Genomic DNA, 24,887 nt, shown 5'->3' with positions numbered 1-24,887 from the left:
ACCTAACCTCAAAATACCTCAACCTAACTCAACCTAACCTCAACATCAACCTAACCTCCACCTAAACCAAACAAACCAAACCTCAACCTAAACTAAACTAACTGAACCTTAACCTAACTCAAACTAACTCAACCTAACTTAACTAACCGAACCTCAACCTAACCTCAACCTAAACTAACCTCAACCTAACCTAACCGAACCTCAACCTAACCTCAAAATAACTTAACCAACCTCAACCGAACCTCAACCTAACTCAACCTGACCTGTATTGATATAGCTCACTCTAATATCTCTACTGCTGTACATTCTGAACTGATCTTGTGTAGATTCTCCCAGTGTCCATACGTATAATATATCTACTGTTACTGTGTAGACTACATACATGTACAGTCCAAGTCGGAAGTTTACATACACCTTAGCCAAATACATTTAAACTCAGTTTTTCACAATTCCTAACATTTCATCCTAGTAAGAATTCCCTGTCTTAGGTCAGTTAGGATCACCACTTTATTTTAAGAATGTAAAATGTCAGAATAATAGTAGAGAGAATAATTTATTTCAGGTTTTATTTCTTTCATCACATTCCCAGTGGGTCAGAAGTTTACATACACACAATTAGTATTTGGTAGCATTGCATTTAACTTGTTTAACTGGGTTCAAATGTTTCGGGTAGCCTTCCACAAGCTTCCACATTTTGTTGGGTGAATTTTTGCCCATTCCTCCTGACAGAGCTGGTGTAACTGAGTCAGGTTTGTAGGCCTCCTTGCTCGCACACGCTTTTTCAGTTTTGTCCACAAATGTTCTATATGATTGATGTCAGGGCTTTGTGATGGCCACTCCAATACCTTGACTTTGTTGTCCTTAAGCCATTTTGCCACAACTTTGGAAGTATGCTTGAGGTCATTGTCCATTTGGAAGACCCATTTGCAACCAAGCTTTAACTTCCTGGCTGTCTTTGAGAGGTTGCTTCAATATATCCACATAATTTCCCCCCCCTCATGATGCCATCTATTTTGTGAAGTGCACCAATCCCTCCTGCAGCAAAGCACCCCCACAACGTGACGCTGCCACCCCTGTGCTTTACGGTTGGGATGGTGTTCTTCGGCTTTCAAGCCTTCCCCTTTTTCCTCCAAACATAACGATGGTCATTCTGGCCAAACCGTTCTATTTTTGTTTCATCAGACCAGAGGACATTTCTCCAAAAAGTACGATCTTTGTCCCCATGTGCAGTTGCAAACCGTAGTCTGGCTTTTTTATGGCGGTTTTGGAGCAGTGGCTTCTTCCTTGCTGAGCGGCCTGTCACGTTAATGTCGATATAGGACTCGTTTTACTGTGGCTATAGATACTTTTGCACCTGTTTCCTCCAGCATCTTCACAAGGTCCTTTGCCGTCGTTCTGGGATTGATTTGCACTTTTCCCAGCAAAGTACGTTAACCTCTAGGAGACAGAACGTGTCTTCTTCCTGAGCGGTATGACGGCTGCGTGGTCCCATGGTGTTTATACTTGCGTACTATTGTTTGTACAGATGAACGTGGTACCTTCAGGAGTTTGGAAATTGCTCCCAAGGATGAACCAGACTTGTGGAGGTCTCCAATTTTTTTTGTTTGAGGTCTTGGCTGATTTCTTTTGATTTTCCCATGATGTCAAGCAAAGAGGCACTAAGTTTGAAGGTAGGCCTTGAAATACATCCACAGGTACACCTCCAATTGACTCAAATGATGTCAATTAGCCTATCAGAAGCTTCTAAAGCCATGACATCATTTTCTGGAATTTTCCAAGCTGTTTAAAGACACAGTCAACTTAGTGTATGTGATCTTCTGACCCACTGGAGTTGTGATACAGTGAATTATAAGTGAAATAATCTGTCTGTAAACAATTGTTGGAAAAATGACTTGTGTCATGCACAAAGTAGATGTCCTAACCGACTTGCCAAAACTATAGTTTGTTAACAATAAATTTGTGTTGTTGTTGAAAAATGGCTCCAACCTAAGTGTAAACTTCAGACTTCAACTGCTAGCATGTGATTACTGCTGCAGTGCTATTTGGGTTGTTAATCAGATTTGTCCTGCCGTTTTTGATTTCTTATCATTTTTTCCCTTTTTAATTGTTTGATGTTTTATTGTATTGTCAGTAACATAAACACCTGCTATAACTAAACTGTTTAAGCAACCAATAAACTTTGATTTGATTTTAACCTAAGCTCCATCTAACCTAAATATAACCTAACCTCAAACTAACTTTAACCTAATCTTAATCTAACCTATCCTCAACCTCCACCTCATTTTAACCCTTGTGTTGCCTTGTGGCTACAAAAAGCCTCGCCACTATGTTTAACAGCAGAGAAAACCCCCTAAATTATATTTTATTAACTTGAAATTTGATGACTTTTCCTAGAGTGACCCCAACATAAGATAAAGTGAAACATCGCCTTTGTGCATATTTCAATGTACACCATCAGGGTACCAAGATTGTCTTAGGGTCAATTATAAAATCATTTAAAAACCACAAAACCCACAAATATATTTACACACACACACACACACACACACACACACACACACACACACACACACACACACACACACAATGAGACATTGATATCATGTGTGCTACTGGTTGAACTCAGACAAAACTAAAACTTCCTTGTGCATCTGCAGCATCTCCCCTCCACAACCCCACACGAGTCACAGAAAATAAAAACTATTTCAGACAAAATAAACATTTCTTGAAAGCATTGTTTATTAATGGGGAATGCAGTCAGAGGTTATAAAGGTGCTGCAGATGACCCCAGTTCTCTCTTTGCTGAAGCCATGAGTGCATGTTTTAGTGCCCAACAGGTCATAGATCAGATTTTGCATGCTTTATCTTCAGATGAAGAAGAAATCCCCCAAGCTGAAAGAGACAATTTTTTTCTTTCAAAGAACAACAAAATAACATGGTCCTTGTCACCATATGACAACCAGGGCAGGATGGCAGCACAAAATGTCATAAGGATGACCCCAGGGACCACAAGACATGCAGCTGCCCAGGAAATCGCCTCAACATTCTACATGTTCATCACACCAGCCATCAAAAAAATCATCCTGGAGATGACAAATTTGGAGGGTTTCCGTAAATATGGAGACAACTGGAAAAGGATGGATGAGATTGACCTGCGTGCCAACATAGGGCTGCTAATCTTAGTGGGTGTGTATAGGTCCCGAGGCGAGGCTACACGTAGTCTCTGGGATGCAGAGAGTGGAAGGGCGATTTTCCGTGCCACGATGCCACTGGAAGTCTTTCACACTTTCTTAAGAATGCTACGATTTGATAACCGTGAGTCAAGACCTGAAAGACGTATGAGAGACAAACTGGCGACCATAAGAGAGGTCTGGGAGAAGTGGGGGGAGCGTCTGCCGTACCTCTACAACCCTGGGCCTGAAGTAACAGTGGATGAGGCCGTACCTCTACAACCCTGGGCCTGAAGTAACAGTGGATGAGGCCATACCTCTACAACCCTGGGCCTGAAGTAACAGTGGATGAGCAACTGGTTCCATTCAGAGGTACATTTTTATTTTCATATCTGTAATGTAAGTGATTTTCACTGTTAATTGTATTATGTATTGCTGTAATATTATTGATTTATGTGATACTAATTACTGATAGTAATCTCTTTTGTCATAAGGTCGCAGTCCTTTCTGGCAGTATATGCCCAAGCAAGCCAGCAAAGTATGGCGTCAAGAGATGGGTGGTCTGTGACGCACAATCCAGCTACGCTTGGAAGATGCAAGTCCACACAGGGAAGCCGACCAGTGGAGGCCCAGAGAAGAACCAGGGGATGCGGGTTGTGCTTGATGTGACAGATGGACTGAGGGGGCACAGTGTCACATGTGACAATTTCTTCACGACTTATGAACTCAGGCAGTAGCTCCTGAAGAGGAAGATCACCATGGTTGGCACAGTTAGAAAGAACAAGCCTGAGCTCCCCCCTGCACTCCTCACAACAAGGGGGAGAGAGGCCTTCTCATCAAAGTTTACCTTCACCCCCCACCACCACTCTAGTTTCTTACCTCCCAAAGACGAACAAGAATGTGGTCCTCCTGAGCACACTGCACAAAACGGCTGAGATCAGTGATCGTGAGGACAGGAAGCCAGACATCATCCTGGACTACAACCACAACAAAGGAGGTGTGGACAACCTGGACAAGGTGATTGGAACTTACAGCTGCAGGAGGATGACTGCCCTCTGGCCCCTGGTCATCTTCCATAACATCATTGATGTTTCCTCATACAATGCCTTTGTGATATGGAACAAGATCAACACTACCTGGATGCCTGATAAGCGGAACAAGAGGATGGTGTTCCCGCAGCAGCTGGGAAAGGCACTTGTAACCCCACACATTCAAAGAAGGGAGCACCTCCTCTGCACAGTAGCCTCTGCAGCGCTTGTGAAAGCTGTTCAGGGGGCTGAATCTTGTCCTGATCCACCTGAGGCTGCAGCTGGGGCAGGCAAGAGGAGGAGGTGCCAATTCTGTCGCCCCAAAGAAGAACTGTAAAACAAATACTGTGCTGCACATGTGAGAAATACATCTGCAAAGTCCATGCACACACACTTGCATACTGTCCTACATGTGCTAACCTCTCTCGGGTATGTGGGACGATTTCGTCCCACCTACGTAACAGCTACTGAAATTCCAGTGGCGCGATTTTTGAATCGTTAGAAATACTATTACTTCAATTTCTCAAACATATGACTATTTTACAGCTATTTAACCTGTTACATCTAGGGGGCAGTAATTTCACGGCTGGATAAAAAACGTACCCGATTTAATCTGATTATTAGTCCTGCCCAGAAACTGGAATATGCATATAATTATTAGCTTTGGAGAGAAAACACTCCAAAGTTTCTGAAACTGTTTGAATGGTGTCTGTGAGTATAACAGAACTCCTATGGCAGGCAAAAACCTGAGATGCTTCTGTTCAGGAAGTACCCTGTCTGAACATTTCTTGCCCTTCTTTATTATCTCTGTCGTTTACAAAGGATCTCTGCTCTTACGTGACACTTAGCACGTCAACAATGGAGTCTCAGGGCCCGCGAAAAACAGGAATGATGTCATTCAAAGCCCTGGCTGAAGCACACGAGAGCAAATGCTGAGTGGTCAGTCAATGGACTAAGCCTTAGGCGCGTGACACGCCCCGCCCCCGGCTTTTGGTTTTTTCCTCAGTTTACAGACAGGCAGATTCCCGGTCGGAATATTATCGCTTCTCTACGAGATAAATTGCATAAATATTGGTTTTAAACAGCGGTTGACATGCTTCGAAGTACGGTAATGGAATATTTCGAAATTTTTTGTCATATTTTGCGTCATGCTCGTGGCCGAGATTTAGCGTTGGGATAGTGTCTAGAACGCACGAACAAAACGTCGCTGTTTGGATATAACGATGGATTATTTGGGACCAAACCTACATTTGTTATTGAAGTAGAAGTCCTGGCAGTGTATTCTGATGAAGAACAAGCAAGGTAAGAAAATTTTTCTTATAGGAAATGTGATTTTGGTGAAGGCTACACTGGGTGGGTGTCTAAATAGCTAGCCCTGTAACGCCGGGCTATGTACTTACATTATTGCAAAATGTGCTTCATCCGAAAAGCTATTTTAAAATCGGACATATCGAGTGCATAGAGGAGTTCTGTATCTATAATTCTTAAAATAATTGTTATGCTTTTTGTGAACGTTTATCGTGAGTAATTTAGTAAAATCACCGGAAGTGTTCGGTGGGAATGCTAGTTCTGAACGTCACATGCTAATGTAAAAAGCTGGTTTTTGATATAAATATGAACTTGATTGAACAGACATGCATGTATTGTATAACACAATGTCCTAGGTGTGTCATCTGATGAAGATCATCAAAGGTTAGTGCTGCATTTAGATATGGTTTGGGTTTATGTGACATGATATGCTAGCTTGAAAAATGGCTGTGTGATTATTCCTGGCTGGGTACTCTGCTGACATAATCTAATGTTTTGCTTTCGCTGTAAAGCCTTTTTGAAATCGGACAGTTTGGTTAGATAAAGGAGAGTCTTGTCTTTAAATAGCTGTAACATAGTCATATGTTTGAAAAGTGTAAGTTTTCGGATTTAGAGGAGTTTGAATTTCGCGCCCCGCCCATCATTGGATATTGGAGCAGACGTTCCGCTAGCGGAACGTGTAGATGTAAGAAGTTAAAGACAAGAATCTCGTTAATCTAACCCCACTGTCCGATTTCAAAAAGGCTTTACAACGAAAGCAAAACATTAGATTATGTCAGCAGAGTGCCCAGCCAGAAAAAATCATACAGCCATTTTTCAAGCTAGCATATCATGTCACATAAACCCAAACCACAGCTAAATGCAGCACTAACCTTTGATGATCTTCATCAGATGACACACCTAGGACATTGTGTTATACAATACATGCATGTCTGTTCAATCAAGTTCATATTTATATCAAAAAACAGCTTTTTGCATTAGCATGTGACGTTCAGAAAAAGCATAACCCCCGCAAACTTCCGGAGAATTTACTAACAGTTTGCTAAATTACTCACGATAAACGTTCACAAAAAGCATAACAATTATTTTAAGAATTATAGATACATTACTCCTCTATGCACTCGATATGTCCGATTTTAAAATAGCTTTTCGGATGAAGCACATTTTGCAATAATCTAAGTACATAGCCCGGCATTACAGGGCTAGCTATTTAGATACCCACCCAGGTCAGCCTCCACCAAAATCACATTTCCTATAAGAAAAATGTTCTTACCTTGCTTGTTCTTCATCAGAATACACTGCCAGGACTTCTACTTCAATAACAAATGTTGGTTTGGTCCCAAATAATCCATCGTTATATCCAAACAGCGACGTTTTGTTCGTGAGTTCTAGAATGCTTCTTCACGGTCTCGCGCATGGCGCATTGGCGTGTCAAAAATGTCTAAATATTCCATTACCGTACTTCGAAGCATGTCAACCGCTGTTTAAAACCAATTTTTATGCCATTCAACTCGTAGATTAGTGATAATATTCCGACCGGGAGTATGCATTGAGCCTAAACAGCCGAATAAAATTTCTCCTCAGAAGCGACTCATGCACGCGCATCATTCAAAGGTCCTCGGAGCAGCCACTTACAAAAGGTGATAATGTGTTTCAGCCTGAGGCTCCCTCGTAAACCTTCAGGTTTTTCGCGGGTTCTGAGAGCCTATTGGAGCCCTGGGAATTGTCACGTTACAGCTAAGATCCTTACTTTTCAATAAAAAGATGCAAGACGCACGACTCCTTGTCAGACAGGGTACTTCCTGCTTGAAACCTTGTCAGGTTTTTGCCTGCCATAGGAGTTCTGTTATACTCACAGACACCATTCAAACAGTTTTAGAAAATTCAGAGTGTTTTCTATCCAAACCTGAACAATAATATGCATATTCTAGCTTCTGAGTTGGTGTAGGAGGCAGTTAAAAATGGGAACATATTTTTTCCAAAATTCTCAATACTGCCCCCTAGCCCAGACAGGCTAATTAGAGATTATTGATTTATGTTCTTCACATTTTTGTTTGTTTCTATTTTCTTTTATTCTTATTTATTGTTGTTGTTTAACTTCTTGTAGGTGGGGGAATGTTTAAAACATGGGAGAAGACTAGTATTGTGTAGTTGAATTCCTCATTGTACAGTATATAAGAATATATCACTATGTTGTCTAAAAAAGTTCAAGACTCTTATTGTTTCCCTTCAATAAAATGCATTCAAAACTACTTTCTGCACATTTCTACTACTTTCTTAGGCTATGCAAGAGCTATCTCTTGCTAAAACAGTAATGTTTACACCTATGCTATACCTTTAGCAATAATAATAATAATAATAAACCTCTACTTTAGTAAAGAAAACAATTATGACAGGTGTGTTGTAATAAAAAACAGTGTTGTCCACTGATTTAAATGCAGTCTTTCTGCATTGTGAAGAGGGAATATCCAGATATTAACAAAGTTTGTGATGAATGACAGGTTGTTTCTAATAATGCAAAATAGATTTGGGGTTTAAAATTCAATTAAGCTGCTTTATTGTAGGGGTTTAGTGGAGGAGGGCCATTTGTTACCCTTAGGACAAGGGGGAGTATACAGAATGTTAAGACTATACACAAGCTAACCTAAATCCAACGACAAATTCTACATCTGCTGAGTCAAAGGGGATAGAGATGGAAAGAAGGAGGGGGAGAGAGAGAGAGACAGAGAGACAGAGAGACAGAGAGAGAGAGAGACAGAGAGACAGAGAGAGAGAGAGAGAGAGAGAGAGACAGAGAGAGAGAGAGAGAGAGAGACAGAGAGAGAGAGACAGAGAGAGAGAGAGAGACAGAGAGAGAGAGAGAGAGAGAGAGAGAGAGAGAGAGAGAGAGAGAGAGAGAGGGAATTAATGTGTGCCTGATTTTAATGGATCAAACTGTCATCTCAAAATACGTGAATGAACTTTGGATAAATAGGTAGATAATTGAGAAATGAAAAAAAAAGTGAACAAAAACAATCCAGGCATAAATAAACGGTAGATTAATAGAAAAATGACTTTAAATGGTGTTAAATGTCAGATGAGTCCATTAGTGATCGGAGGGACGGGGGCTCGCTGTGAGACTGCGTTAGTGGTAGCTGTTAGCCACAGTCACAATTCATTAGCTATGACCTTTCATTACAGCTACTTCTCACTCTCGTTCAGTCTCTCACTCTCTCTCTCTCAAGCCTCACATGCTCACAGAAATCTCTGTTTGAGTTTACAGACAGACAGACAGACAGACAGACAGACAGACAGACAGACAGACAGACAGACAGACAGACAGACAGACAGACAGACAGACAGACAGACAGACAGACAGACAGACAGACAGGCAGTAACAGTTAGTTACTGCAGTAGATTCAGTAGATTCTATCAGGTAGTTACTACAGTAGAATCGAACAGGTTGTTACTACAGTAGATTCAGTAGATTCTAACAGGTAGTTACTACAGTAGATTCAGTAGATTCTAACAGGTAGTTACTACAGTAGATTCAGTAGATTCTAACAGGTAGTTACTACAGTAGATTCAGTAGATTCTAACAACTACAGTAGATTCAGTAGATTCTAACAGGAAGTTACTACAGTAGATTCAGTAGATTCTAACAGGCCCCGTACTTACAGGAACCTCTGGTAGCTAAGTTGATCAGCATGGCAGGCTGTCAATGTATAATATTCAACGTGAACATCATTCAGCAGACAGTGGGCTTTGCCTGCACCTAGAGAGTGTTGTGGTCAGAGATATGTCCTAAATGGGTCCGTGGACAGCCTCTATCTCTGCACATAGCTCTGGTTGTGACCATAGAAATACAATTGAACAGATAGGCCCTACTCCAAATCCAAAGCCGTGTTCGTTGAAGAGATGGCTGCCATTTTGTAAGTCTAAACTTTTGTAAAAGCTATTATAAGAACGGAACATTTTGATTTGTGTTCCGTATCCCAGCATTACCTGCTCCAGATGACATCATCACAGGGGATGAGCCCTGACCGCCAGCCGGGAGAGAGCTTGTAATCCCGTCTCCCTGGTAACCACCCATTGTCATGGTGACTGCTGAGCTCTCTGAGAAGGGTAGAGAGAGTTGCTGTGTGAGGAATGGAGAGGAGAGGAGGGTGGAGGGGGAGAGATGGATGGGAGGCTGTGGCCTGACTGATAACCCCAGAGCCTTTATCATCCTTCCCCAGCAGCTCCTACTTTATCCCCCTGTCTGACACGGGCCTCCACACCACATCACCCCAGGAGACAAGACAGTAATACACTGGCTGTATACGCAGTGGGAATTGCCTTGGCACAGATGTAGACTTAGGCCTGTTTGAAGTGTGCTGAAGGACTAGATGGGGGTGGCTGATACTAGTGTTGGGCTGTTTTAACATGACCTTTTAATGACCTCTTGTTTCATCTGAAATGCTACAGGGATGACGATGTGTTTTATGTTTCGGAGGATGTTGTAAATTGATTGGACAAAGAGACTTGGTTGAGCTCGGCTGCCTGCTGATATAACATCAAAAAGAGGTTTATCATGAAAATACCGTTTACGTAATGTTTTCTCCCCTCCCTCCCTCCCTCCCTCCCTCCCTCCCTCCCTCCCTCCCTCCTCTCCTCCCCTCTCTCCTCCCCTCCCTCCCCCTCTCCCCCCTCTCCCCCCTCTCCTCCCCTCTCTCCTCCCCTCTCCCCTCTCCTCCCCTCCCTTCCCCTCTCCCCCCTCTCCTCCCCTCTCTCCTCCTCCTCTCCCCCTCTCTCCTCCCCTCCCTCTCCCCTCCGCTCTCCTCCCCCTCTCCCCTCCCTCTCCCCTCTCTCCTCCCCTCCCTCTCCCCTCTCTCCCCTCCCCTCCTCCTCTCCTCTCTAGTTTTCGAACCAGTAAAGGTATTGGTTACTCGGCTCACTTTGTGGGGAACTGTCTGATCGTGACGTCGCTAAAGTCCAAGGGGAAAGGCTTCCAGCACTGTGTGAAGTACGACTTTCAACCCCGCAAGGTAGGCACTGCACACACATTGAGTGTCCATCCCAATTGGCACCCTATTCCCTATATAGTGCACTACTTTAGACCAGAGCCCTATAGAACCCTATTCCCTATATAGTACACTACTTTAGACCAGAGCCCTATAGAACCCTATTCCCTATATAGTACACTACTTTAGACCAGAGCCCTATAGAACCCTATTCCCTATATAGTGCACTACTTTAGACCAGAGCCCTATAGAACCCTATTCCCTATATAGTGCACTACTTTAGACCAGAGCCCTATGGCACCCTATTCCCTATATAGTGCACTACTTTAGACCAGAGCCTTATGGAACCCTATTCCCTATATAGTACACTACTTTAGACCAGAGCCCTATACCACCCTGTTAAGTTGTGCCATTTGTGATGCTGCCTGAATAGTGATGGGAGGAGATAAGACCTGAACACTGATCCTCAATCACACAGTCAGCACTATCCTGCTGCCTCACACACACACACACACACACACACACACACACACACACACACACACACACACACACACACACACACACACACACACACACACACACACACACACAGATGGCAGACTTCCCTCATGAGTGGTGCTGAGTTGGCATGCTGTATGTGATGCTGCCATTTGACCAAAGTTACCTTTTTGTAGGACATCATCCTGGTGTGTGTGTGTGTGTGTGTGTGTGTGTGTGTGTGTGTGTGTGTGTGTGTGTGTAGCTTTGTAGACACCAGCAAAATCCTCTACTCTTCCCTCTCCCCGTCTCCCCCTCTCCTCGTCTCCTTCTCCTTCTCCCTCCTCTCTCCTCCCTCTCCTCTTCCCCCTCTCCCACCTCTCCTCCATCTCCTCTCCTCCCCCGTCTTCCCACCCCACCTCCCCTCTCCTCCCCCCCTCTTCCCACCCCACCTCCCCTCTCATCTTCCCCCCTCCCTCTCCTCTTCCCCCCTCCCTCTCCTCTTCCCCCTATCCCACCTCCCTCCCCTCTCCTCTTCCCCCCTCCCCTCACCTCTTCCCCCTATCCCACCTCCCTCCCCTCTCCTCTTCCCCCCTCCCCTCACCTCTTCCCCCTATCCCACCTCCCTCCCCTCTCCTCTTCCCCCCTCCCTCTCCTCCCTCTCCTCTTCCCCCTATCCCACCTCCCTCCCCTCTCCTCTTCCCCCCTCTCCTCCCTCTCCTCTTCCCCTTCTCCCTCCTCCCTCCCTCCCCTCTCCTCTTCCCCCCTCCCTCTCCTCCCTCTCCTCTTCCCCTCTCTCTCCTCCCTCTCCTCTCCTCTTCCCCCCTCCCTCTCCTCCCTCTTCTCTTCTCCCTCCCCCCTCTCCCCCTCCCTCTCCTCTCCTCCCTCTCCTCTTCCCCCTCCCTCTCCTTCCTCTCCTCTTCCCCCCTCTCCCTCCTCCCTCTCCCTCCTCCCTCTCCTCTCCTCTTCCCCCCTCCCTCTCCTCCCTCTCCTCTTCCCCCTCTCCCTCCTCCCTCTCCTCTCCTCTTCCCCCCTCCCTCTCCTCCCTCTCCTCTCCTCCCTCCCTCTCCTCCCTCCCCTCTCTCACACACCGGAAGAGGGTAAATTTAGGAAAGGGACCAGAGAAAAGAAGAGAGAGAAATTCCCTCCATTATTTAACCTTCTAATGAAGGAACATGATAAGCTCAACTGCTGTAGGCCCAAAAAACTCCAAAATCTGAAATATCAGCCCTGTAACCTGTAACCTCAGCCCTGTAACCTGTATCCTCAGCCCTGTAAGGTGAAATATCAGCCCTGTAACCTGTAACCTCAGCCCTGTAACCTGTATCCTCAGCCCTGTAACCTGTAACCTCAGCCCTGTAACCTGTATCCTCAGCCCTGTAACCTGTAACCTCCCTCTCTAACCCTCTCTAACCCCTCCTCCCTCTCTAACCCCCTCTCTAACCCTTTCTAACCCTCTCTCTAACCCTCTCTAACCCCTCATCCTTCTCTAACCCTCTCTCTAACCCTCTCTCTAACCCCTCATCCCTCTCTAACCCTCTCTAAACCCCCTTCCCTCTCTAACCCTCTCTAACCCTCTCTAACCCCTCATCCCCCTCTAACCCTCTCTCTAACCCTCTCTAACCCCTCATCCCTCTCCAACCCTCTCTAACCCTCTCTAATCCCCTCTAACCCTCTCTAACCCTCTCTAACCCCTCATCCCTCTCTAACCCTCTCTCTAACCCTCTCTCTAACCCTCTCTAAACCCCCCTCCCTCTCTAACCCCCTCTAACCCTCTCTCACCCTCTCTAAACCCCTCATCCCTCTCTAACCCTCTCTAACCCCTCATCCCTCTCTAACCCCTCATCCCTCTCTAACCCTCTCTCTAACCCTCTCTAACCCCTCATCCCTCTCTAACCCCCTCTAACCCTCTCCCACCCTCTCTAAACCCCTCATCCCTCTCTAACCCTCTCTCTAACCCTCTCTAAATCCCCCTCCCTCTCTAACCCCCTCTAACCCTCTCTCACCCTCTCTAAACCCCTCATCCCTCTCTAACCCTCTCTAACCCTCTCTCTAACCCCCTCTAACCCTCCCTAACCCCTCATCCCTCTCTAACCCTCTCCAACCCTCTCTAAACCCCCCTCCCTCTCTAACCCTCTCTCTAACCCTCTCTCTAACCCTCTCTCTAACCCTCTCTAAAAACCCCTCCCTCTCTAACCCTCTCTCTAACCCTCTCTAACACTCTCTAAACCCCCCTCCCTCTCTAACCCTCTCTCTAACCCTCTCTAACCCTCTCTAAACCCCTCATCCCTCTCTAACCCTCTCTAACCCCTCATCCCTCTCTAACCCCCTTTAACCCTCTCTAACCCTCTCTAACCCCCTCTAACCCTCATCCCCCTCTAATCCTCTCTAACCCTCTCTCTAACCCTCTCTCTAATCCCCCCTCTCTCCCTCTCTCTCTCTAACCCTCTCTAACCCTATCTAACCCCTCATCCCTCTCTAACCCTCTCTAACCCCTCATCCCTCTCAAACCCCCTCTAACCTTCTCTAACCCCCCCTCTCCCTCTCTAACCCCCTCTAACCCTCTCTAACCCCCCCTCCCTTCCTCTCTCTCTCTAACCCCTCATCCCTCTCTAACCCTCTCTAACCCCCTCTAACCCTCTCTAACCCCCCTCCCTTCCTCTCTCTCTCTAACCCCTCATCCCTCTCTAACCCTCTCTAACCCCCTCTAACCCTCTCTAACCCCCCCCTCCCTTCCTCTCTCTCTCTAACCCCTCATCCCTCTCTAACCCTCTCTAACCCCCTCTAACCCTCTCTAACCCCCCCTCCCTTCCTCTCTCTCTCTAACCCCTCATCCCTCTCTAACCCTCTCTAACCCCCCCTCTCCCTCTCCCTCTCTAACCCTCTCTAATCCCCCCTGTCTCTCTCCGTTTCAGTGGTACATGATCAGCATCGTCCACATCTACAACCGCTGGAGGAACAGTGAGATCCGTTGCTATGTCAACGGTCAGCTGGTCTCCTACGGCGACATGGCCTGGCACGTCAACACCAACGACGTAAGAAATCCCCCCCCCCTCTTTCCATCTCCCTGTTACCGTTAAAACAACCGTGTCCCTGTTCCTGTGTGAGGAATTGAGGTTTTGGAGGTATCTGGTAAATCCTCAACAGCTTTTAACACGAATCACGTGTCCCAATCAAACTCCTTTTTACCCCCGTGCCTCCTCCAATACAATGCTTTTAGAGTCGTGTGTAGCAGTGTTTACTTCAGGAGAACGGGGAATATGGGGCAGCAGGTAGCCTAGTGGTTAAGAGCGCTGGGCTAGTGATCAAGAAACGGTTGCTGGTTTGAATCCCAGAGCCGACTACGTGAAGAATTTATCGATGTGCCCTTTGAGCAAGCCGCAAGCCTAATTGCTCCTGCAAGGCACTCTGGGTAAGACAGTCTACTAACATGAAATGAATTATTGTGGCGTATCCTGTGTCTGTGACGAAGCATCTGGGGATTTATGACAGGACGTTAACAGAACGTTGTTGTACGTCTCTATGTCCTGTGGACGTGTACAGTCAACTTCAGGTTACCAGGTGTCTCAGGGATTTAGTCTATTGTGTCTCTGTGCATGAATAGTGTGATCAATGATCGTTTGGTCTTCCTTAGCGAGTCGATTAGTGATGCCTGGAAGAAGCGTCATACACTGTGTGTGTGTGTGTGTGTGTGTGTGTGTGTGTGTGTGTGTGTGTGTGTGTGTGTCAGGACTGACCACAGAAAGCAACATGAGGTTTTGATCATATCTGGAGCTGACTTCTCCCTCAGGCTGTGAGACCAAGACTGTTATAATGAATTACTGTTGAATGACCAAGACTGTTATAATAAATTACTGAATGACCAAGACTGTTATAATGAATTACTGAATGACCTGTACCTCCCTCTCTCCTCCTCTGCCACCCGTCTCATCTCCCCCCTCCCTCCCCCATCATCTCCCCCCTCCCTCCCTCCCCCATCATCCCCCCCCCTCCCTCCCCATCATCTCCCTCCCTCTCTCCTCCTCTGCCACCCGTCTCATCTCCCTCCCCCCTCATCTCCCTCCCTCCCCCCTCATCTCCCTCCCTCCCCCTCATCTCCCTCGCTCCCCCCTCATCTCCCTCCCTCCCCCCTCATCTCCCACCCCCTCATCTCCCTCCCTCCCCCTCATCTCCCTCCCCCCTCATCTCCCTCCCCCCTCATCTCCCTCCCTCCCCCCTCATCTCACTCCCTCCCCCATCATCTCCCTCCCTCCCTCCCCCATCATCTCCCTCCCTCCCCCATCATCTCCCTCCCTCCCTCCCCCATCATCTCCCTCCCTCCTCCCTCATCTCCCTCCCTCCCCCATCATCTCCCTCCCTCCCCCATCATCTCCCTCCCTCCCTCCCCCATCATCTCCCTCCCTCCTCCCTCATCTCCCTCCCTCCCCCATCATCTCCCTCCCTCCCCCATCATCTCCCTCCCTCCCCCTCATCTCCCTCGCTCCCCCCCTCATCTCCCTCCCTCCCCCCTCATCTCCCACCCCCTCATCTCCCTCCCTCCCCCTCATCTCCCTCCCCCCTCATCTCCCTCCTCCCTCATCTCCCTCCCTCCCCCATCATCTCCCTCCCTCCCCCATCATCTCCCTCCCTCCCCCATCATCTCCCTCCCTCCCTCCCCATCATCTCCCTCCCTCCCCCATCATCTCCCTCCCTCCCCCTCATCTCCCTCCCTCCCCCTTCATCTCCCTCCCTCCCCCCTCATCTCCCTCCCTCCCCCTCATCTCCCTCCCCCCTCATCTCCCTCCCTCCCTCCTCATCTCCCTCCCTCCCCCCTCATCTCCCTCCCTCCCCCTCATCTCCCTCCCCCCTCATCTCCCTCCCTCCCCCTCATCTCCCTCCCTCCCTCCCCCTCATCTCCCTCCCCCCTCATCTCCCTCCCTCCTCATCTCCCTCCCTCCCCCCTCATCTCCCTCCCTCCCCCTCATCTCCCTACCCCCTCATCTCCCTCCCTCCTCATCTCCCTCCCTCCCCCATCATTTCCCTCCCTTCCCCCTCATCTCCCTCCCCCCTCATTTCCCTCCCCCTCATCTCCCTCCCTCCTCATCTCCCTCCCCCCTCATCTCCCTCCCTCCTCATCTCCCTCCCCCCTCATCTCCCTCCCTCCCCCTTATCTCCCTCCCCCCTCATCTCCCTCCCCCCTCATCTCCCTCCCTCCCCCATCATCTCCCTCCCTCCTCTCCTCTACAGAGTTATGATAAGTGTTTTCTGGGTTCGTCGGAGACGGCGGATGCTAACAGGGTGTTCTGTGGTCAGCTGGGAGCCGTCTACGTGTTCAGTGAAGCTCTCAACCCCGCTCAGATCTTCGCCATACATCAACTGGGTCCCGGCTACAAGGTAGGGCTAAACAATTCTACACACACACACACACACACACACACACACACACACACGCATGTACACACTAGAGTATGTGGGCGGAGTTGAGTAGTTGGAAATGTTTGTCATTGGTCCTGCTCCTCTAAAAACTGCCGCTCCAAATTCCCTCCATTCATTAAAATCACTATTTACCAAACACCCATTTTTTGGGGACTACCAGGACCTACCGTTTGGTTTTGAAGTATTGATTTGAATGAAAAGGTTTTTTATTTTAATTAACAACATGAACATGTGACTGTAAGAAGAATCTATTATACAAACGGGTCTGAAACTGAATGCTGATTGGTTAAAACAGCGTTCCAGCCGGAGTCTATTCCGGAAGTTACCAGCGGCTAAATCTATCTGATGTTAAAATGCCTGTTTAACTCTGTTCCATCTGACTACTCAATCCACTGCCTCATCAGCCCAGCCAGGCAATTTATAAACTTGATCTCCACTATAAAAAGCATCTAGACATTATCTCACATTTCTTTTAGACTAACATTTTAGTTTTCAACAGTGGAGATTTGTATAAACCTAGTGGTCTGTCTCTCTGACATTTACAACATTGTTTCAATATTCAAATTCTATCTCCAACTGTCCCATGGTAATGGGGACGAGAGAGAGAGAGAGAGAGAGGCAGGCAGCGTTTCTCAGCCAATTGAAATCATGAATCAGCTGGCATTATTTTTATGGATATATATATATATATATAAAGACATGTCAGTTGAAAAAAGGTAAAACGAAACAAAGTGGAGCTAGTTTACAGTCTTTCCAGTTTCAGTTTGAAGTTGTCATGTTAGCTGTGTTGTTGGCTAGCTCCTCTGAACAGCTCCTCTCCGCTGTTGGCCTGCTCCTCTGAACAGCTCCTCTCCGCTGTTGGCCTGCTCCTCTGAACAGCTCCTCTCCGCTGTTGGCCTGCTCCTCGTACATTGACGAGAGAGCACATTTGTGACTCACAACCTGGATTCGGTCTTATGTAGCAACATTTGAATTTCTCTTTTTTTACATTGGATAAAAGTAGAGACTCAGAGCTACAAAATGGTATATCATACACTGCATTTGAGGAAACAATGGGGAAAGTAATTCTGTTTTGTAAGTTGATGAACTTGTAAACTCACTTTTGAGAAAACAGTCTTTGAATGTCTTGGTACTACGACTGGAGAGCTCTTCTTTGTCAACACCTATTCAGCATCGTTCACACCCTCTCCAACCGTTCTGTACTAACTTGCCAGCTACTTCCTACATCTAAGAGAGAGAGAACAGCTCACTGAACATTATTCTCCCTAGCCTTCAGGAAACTCACTCCGACGCTCCAGCCTTCAGGAAACTCTCTCCGACGCTCCAGCCTTCAGGAAACTCACTCCGACGCTCCAGCCACTGGGAAACTCTCTCCAACGCTCCAGCCTTTAGGAAACTCTCTCCGACGCTCCGGCCTTCAGGAAACTCACGCCGACGCTCCAGCCTTTAGGAAACTCACTCCGACGCTCCGGCCTTCAGGAAACTCACTCCGACGCTCCAGCCTTCAGGAAACTCTCTCCGACGCTCCTGCCTTTAGGAAACTCACTCTGACGCTCCAGCCACTGGGAAACTCACTCCGACGCTCCAGCCACTGGGAAACTCACTCCGACGCTCCAGCCTTTAGGAAACTCACTCTGACGCTCCAGCCACTGGGAAACTCTCTCCGACGCTCCAGCCTTCAGGAAACTCACTCCGACGCTCCAGCCTTTAGGAAACTCCCTCTGACGCTCCAGCCTTTAGGAAACTCACTCCGACGCTCCAGCCTTTAGGAAACTCCCTCTGACGCTCCAGCCTTTAGGAAACTCACTCCGACGCTCCAGCCTTTAGGAAACTCCCTCCCACGCTCCAGCCTTTAGGAAACTCACTCCGACGCTCCAGCCTTTAGGAAACTCACTCCGACGCTCCAGCCTTTAGGAAACTCCCTCCGACGCTCCAGCCTTCAGGAAACTCACTCCGACGCTCCAGCCTTTAGGAAACTCACTCCGATGCTCCAGCCTTCAGGAAACTCACTCTGACGCTCCAGCCACTGGGAAACTCTCTCCGACGCTCCAGCCTTTAGGAAACTCACTCCGACGCTCCAGCCACTGGGAAACTCTCTCCGACGCTCCGGCCTTCAGGAAACTCTCTCTGACGCTCCAGCCTTTAGGAAACGCACTCCGACGCTCCAGTCTTCAGGAAACTCCCTACGACGCTCCAGTCTTCAGGAAACTCCCTCCGACGCTCCAGCCACTGGGAAACTCACTCCGACGCTCCAGCCTTTAGGAAACTCACTCCGACGCTCCAGCCTTCAGGAAACTCCCTCCGACGCTCCAGCCACTGGGAAACTCACTCCGACGCTCCAGCCACTGGGAAACTCACTCCGACGCTCCAGCCACTAGGAAACTCACTCCGACGCTCCAGCCTTTAGGAAACTCTCTCCGATGCTCCAGCCTTTAGGAAACTCACTCCGACGCTCCAGCCTTTAGGAAACTCCCTCCGACGCTCCAGCCTTTAGGAAACTCACTCCGACGCTCCAGCCACTGGGAAACTCCCTCCGACGTTCCAGCCTTTAGGAAACTCCCTCTGATGCTCCAGCCTTCAGGAAACTCTCTCTGACGCTCCAGCCTTTAGGAAACTCACTCCGACGCTCCAGCCTTCAGGAAACTCACTCCGACGCTCCAGCCTTCAGGAAACTCACTCCGACGCTCCAGCCTTCAGGAAACTCACTCCGACGCTCCAGCCTTTAGGAAACTCACTCCGACGCTCCAGCCTTCAGGTAACTCACTCCGACGCTCCAGCATTTAGGAAACTCACTCCGACGCTCCAGCCTTTAGGAAACTCACTCCGACGCTCCAGCCTTCAGGAAACTCCCTCCGACGCTCCAGTCTTTAGGAAACTCACTCCGACGCTCCAGCCTTTAGGAAACTCCCTCCGACGCTCCAGCCTTCAGGAAACTCACTCCGACGCTCCAGCCTTTAGGGAACTCACTCCGACGCTCCAGCCTTTAGGAAACTCACTCCGACGCTCCAGCCTTTAGGAAACTCACTCTGATGCTCCAGCCTTTAGGAAACTCTTGGTAGGTAACTAGGTTAACCTTAGTAGGTAACTAGGTTAACCTTAGTAGGTAACTAGGTTGACCTTAGTAGGTAACTAGGTTGACCTTAGTAGGTAACTAGGTTAACCTTAGTAGGTAACTAGGTTAACCTTAGTAGGTAACTGGGGGGAGAGATGAACACTCTCCGTTCTATGTCATACGTCTCTATCTATGCCTTCTTCCTTTTCTTTCATTAATTAATATTTTGTTTTCCCTACCTTTCCCCCTCTCCCTCCTCTCTCCCCCTCTCCCTCCTCTCTCCCCCTATTGCCCCCTCTATCTCCCCCATCTCCCCCTCTTCCTCTATCTCCCCATATCTCCCCCCTCCTCCTCTATCTCCCCCATCTCCCCCCTCTCCCCCCTCTATCTCCCCCTCCTTCTCTATCTTCCTTTATCTCCCCCTCTTCCTCTATCTCCCCATATCTCCCCCCCTCCTCCTCTATCTCCCCCATCTCCCCCCTCTCCCCCCTCTATCTCCCCCTCCTTCTCTATCTTCCTTTATCTCCCCCTCCTCCTCTATCTCCCCCTATCTCCCCCCTCTATCTCCCCCCTCCTCCTCTATCTCCCCCCTCTATCTCTCTCTCTTCCTCTATCTCCCCCTCTATCTCCCCCATCTCCCCCTCTATCTCCCCCTCTATCTCCCCCATCTCCCCCTCTATCTCCCCCTCTTCCTCTATCTCCATCTCCCCCTCTATCTCCCCCCTCCTCCTCTATCTCCCCTCCTCCTCTATCTCCCCCCTCTATCTCCCCCCTCCTCCTCTATCTCCCCCCTCCTCCTCTATCTCCCCCCTCCTCCTCTATCTCCCCTCCTGTATCTCCCCCCTCCTCCTCTATCTCCCCCCTCTATCTCCCCCCTCCTCCTCTATCTCCCCCCTCCTCCTCTATCTCCCCCCTCCTCCTCTATCTCCCCCCTCTATCTCCCCCCTCTATCTCCCCCCTCCTCCTCTATCTCCCCTCCTGTATCTCCCCCCTGTAGAGCACCTTTAAGTTTAAGTCGGAGAGTGATATCCACCTGGCGGAGCACCATAAGCAGGTAGGCAGGTTATTGAGGAAAAGTTGGACATACAATGACTGTGACTATGTGGTTCTGTTACCTAGCTACCTTGAAGGGAAACTGATATTTTCTACTTCCCCAGAGTCAGATGAACTCGTTGATATCATTTTAGGGGGTTTTGCATGCAGTATGAAGGAAGTTAGAGGTAGTTTCATGAACCGATGCTAACTAGCCTTAGCTCAATGACTTGAAGTCTATGGGTATGCTAGCATAGAAATGGTATCTGACTTTGGGTAAGTATAAAACTGTCTTAATTGCCATAATCTTGCTGTATCCCTTTTAAGATGAATGCACTGACTGTAAGTCATTCTGGATGAGAGAGTTTGCTAAATGACTGAAATGTGTAATGTAATGTAATGTACTGTAATGTACTGTAATGTACTGTACTGTAATGTAATGTAATGTAACGTAATGTAATGTAATGTAATGTACTGTACTGTAATGTAATGTAATGTAATGTAACGTAACGTAACGTAACGTACTGTAATGTAATGTAATGTAATGTAATGTAATGTACTGTAATGTAATGTAATGTAATGTAATGTAATGTACTGTACTGTACTGTACTGTACTGTAATGTAATGTAATGTACTGTACTGTAATGTAATGTAATGTACTGTACTGCAGGTCCTGTACGATGGGAAGCTAGCCAACTCCATCTCTTTCACCTACAACGCCAAGGCCACCGACGCCCAGCTCTGCCTGGAGTCATCACCCAGAGAGAATGCATCCAACTTCGTTCACTCACCACACGCACTCATGCTGCAGGTCAGTGAGAGGGGGGGGGGGGGGTGAGGAAGGGAGGGGGTGACTTTAATCTGTGTGTTGATGGTATGTTTTCTCTCCTGTAGGCTATGAAGGTCATATCGACCCATTTTACAGGCTGTGTGTGTGTTGCATACAAACCGGGTTTTTGGTGTGTGTGTGTGTGTGTGTGTGTGTCCTAACAGTGTGTTCTCTCCTGTAGGATGTGAAGGCCATAGTGACCCACTCCATCCACAGTGCCATCCACTCTATAGGAGGGATTCAGGTCCTCTTCCCTCTCTTCTCACAACTGGACTACACACAACTCAACGACAGCTCTGTGGATACCACCGTCTGGTGAGTAGGAGGGAGGGAGGGAGGGAGGGAGGGAGGGAGGGAGGGAGAGGTCTGTGGACACCACCGTGTGGTGAGTAGGAGGGAGGGAGGGAGGGAGGGAGGGAGGGAGCGAGGGAGGGAGGGAGGGAGAGAGACAGAGAGAGGTCTGTGGACACTACCGTCTGGTGAGTAGGAGGGAGGGAGGGAGGGAGACAAGACAGAGAGAGAGACAGAGAGGAAGAGAGACAGAGAGAGGTCTGTGGACACCACCGTGTGGTGAATAGGAGGGAGAGAAAGATCCCTCTCTCTCTCTCGCTCTCTCTTTATCTATCCATGTATGTGTGTCTCTCTCTCTCTCTGCGTGTCCCATAGTCCGAGCCCCCCAATGTGCCGTTAGTAAGTCTGTATAAAGATGAGGGGCTGAATCCTCTACATATTTAATGTCTCAGCAATGCAATGCACTACCCTATCTGGAGCTGCACTACTATATACTGTTACAGTACTATATCGTAACGTTGGATTGATTGTGACGACTGCTGTTCATCGAATGATTAACTGTTTATAATTATGTGGTCCCGTGTGGCTCAGTTGGTAGAGCATGGTGTTTGCAACGCCAGGGTTGTGGGTTTGATTCCCATGGGGGACCAGTGTGGAGAAAAAAAGAAAATAAATGTATGCATTCACTACTGTAAGTTGTTCTGGATAAGAGCGTCTGCTAAATGACTAAAATGTAAATGTGCTTTAAATTAATCAGGTAATGAATTAATTTCCTCTACAGTCTCATTCTGAACATCTCATAATCTGGAAATCTGCACAAACCTGAGTCTCACTAAATCATTCCGTAACACACCAATTGAGTTGATTGTTTATTTACTAACAAGCTAAAATGATAATATAAGATACACAAACACACAGTATGGGCTATTGATTAGAACTTAGTACGATAAAACACGTCCCTAGCGGACCAACACAATATGTCCACGTGTTACACGAAATAGGGATTTCAAAAGAGAAAGAGAGAGAACATTCTCTTTGATCTGGACATTTTACACACAACGTACAGTATTCAAACATCAAGTACATAGTGTGAAAATTCTTCAAGTTACAATGTTTTCCTTATAATGTCGTCATTTAACTTTTAATAACATAACAAACAAACAAAAACCGTTCCTTTTCATATTCCATCTATCGCCATTACTACCATTGTGGCTGATTAAACATATCGTCCCAAAGTCCATTTATTGCATGTTGCTGTTCTGAGGTAGGTTCTCCATAGGCCCATCATTACATTACATTCCTCCACAGTGAGAAGACAAAGGGATTTTGTCTGCTGCCTTAAGATTTGCAATGGGCGTGAGTTGTCATAAATCCCCCCACTTCCATATATCTCTGTCTCTCCTCCTCTGGTGGGTGTGAGAGATGTCTCTGGTAGGAGTGTGGTCCACGGTAACCTGACCCGAACAGGCCAGTCATGACAACTACTATAACGATATACTGTTACAGTACTACTATAACTATATACTGTTACAGTACTACTATAACGATGTACTGTTAGTTCTAATATAACTATATACTGTTACAGTACTACTATAACAATGTACTGTTAGTTCTACTATAACTATATACTGTTACAGTACTACTATAACTATATACTGTTACAGTACTACTATAACGATGTACTGTTAGTTCTAATATAACTATATACTGTTACAGTACTACTATAACTATATACTGTTACAGTACTACTATAACTATATACTGTTACAGTACTACTATAACGATGTACTGTTACAGTACTACTATAACTATATACTGTTACAGTACTACTATAACTATATACTGTTAGTTCTAATATAACGATATACTGTTACAGTACTACTATAACTATATACTGTTACAGTACTACTATAACTATATACTGTTAGTTCTAATATAACTATATACTGTTACAGTACTACTATAACTATATACAGTTACAGTACTACTTTAACTATATACTGTTACAGTACTACTACAACTATATACTGTTAGTTCTACTATAACTCTATACTGTCACAGTACTACTATAACTCTATACTGTCACAGTACTACTATAACTCTATACTGTCACAGTACTAATATAACTATATACTGTTACATTACTACTATAGCTATATACTGTTACAGTACTACTATAACTATATACTGTTACATTACTACTATAACTCTATACTGTTACATTACTACTATAACTATATACTGTTACAGTACTACTATAACTCTATACTGTTACAGTACCACTAACTATATACTGTTACAGTACTACTATAACTATATACTGTTACATTACTACTATAACTCTATACTGTTACAGTACTACTATAACTCTATACTGTTACAGTACTACTATAACTATATACTGTTACATTACTACTATAACTATATACTGTTACAGTACTACTATAACTCTATACTGTTACAGTACCACTAGCTATATACTGTTACAGTACTACTATAACTATATACTGTTACATTACTACTATAAATCTATACTGTTACAGTACTACTAACTATATACTGTTACATTACTACTATAACTATATATTGTTACAGTACTACTAACTATATACTGTTACATTACTACTATAAATATATACTGTTACAGTACTACTATAACTATATACTGTTACAGTACTACTATAACTATATACTGTATGTTACAGTACTACTAACTATATACTGTTACAGTACTACTAACTATATACTGTTACAGTACTACTAACTATATACTGTTACATTACTACTATAGCTATATACTGTTACAGTACTACTAACTATATACTGTTACATTACTACTATAACGATGTACTGTTACAGTACTACTAACTATATACTTTTACATTACTACTATAGCTATATACTGTTACAGTACTAATATAACTCTATACTGTTACAGTACTACTATAACTCTATACTGTTACAGTATTACTAACTATATACTGTTACATTACTACTATAGCTATATACTGTTACAGTACTACTATAACTATATACTGTTACAGTACTACTATAACTCTATACTGTTACAGTACTACTATAACGATGTACTGTTAGTTCTAATATAACTATATACTGTTACATTACTACTATAGCTATATACTGTTACAGTACTACTAACTATATACTGTTACATTACTACTATAGCTTTATACTGTTACAGTACTACTATAACTATATACTGTGTTACTATACACTGTTTTTTGTTTAATTTAACTTTTATTTAAACAGGGAGTCACATTGAGACTAAAATCTCTTTTT

The 24,887-nt window shown here is 46.1% G+C and overlaps 1 protein-coding gene across 1 annotated transcript in view; it reads left to right on the top strand.

Moving 5' to 3' along the window:
* LOC115155048 (neurobeachin-like) overlaps positions 1-24,887 on the top strand; it is a 161,732-nt gene that overhangs the window by 68,504 nt on the left and 68,341 nt on the right. The window contains exons 7-12 of the mRNA XM_029701843.1: positions 10,386-10,512; positions 13,884-14,003; positions 16,195-16,341; positions 20,433-20,489; positions 21,138-21,278; positions 21,478-21,611. Of these exons, the coding sequence (XP_029557703.1) occupies positions 10,386-10,512; positions 13,884-14,003; positions 16,195-16,341; positions 20,433-20,489; positions 21,138-21,278; positions 21,478-21,611 (726 nt within the window). The remainder of the gene's footprint in view (positions 1-10,385; positions 10,513-13,883; positions 14,004-16,194; positions 16,342-20,432; positions 20,490-21,137; positions 21,279-21,477; positions 21,612-24,887) is intronic.

The sequence above is a fragment of the Salmo trutta genome, chromosome 19, assembly GCF_901001165.1.
Source record: "Salmo trutta chromosome 19, fSalTru1.1, whole genome shotgun sequence".
Lineage (NCBI taxonomy): Eukaryota > Metazoa > Chordata > Actinopteri > Salmoniformes > Salmonidae > Salmo > Salmo trutta.
The sequence above is the reverse complement of the archived record's forward strand: the minus strand, read 5'-3'. Positions and strand labels throughout refer to the sequence as shown.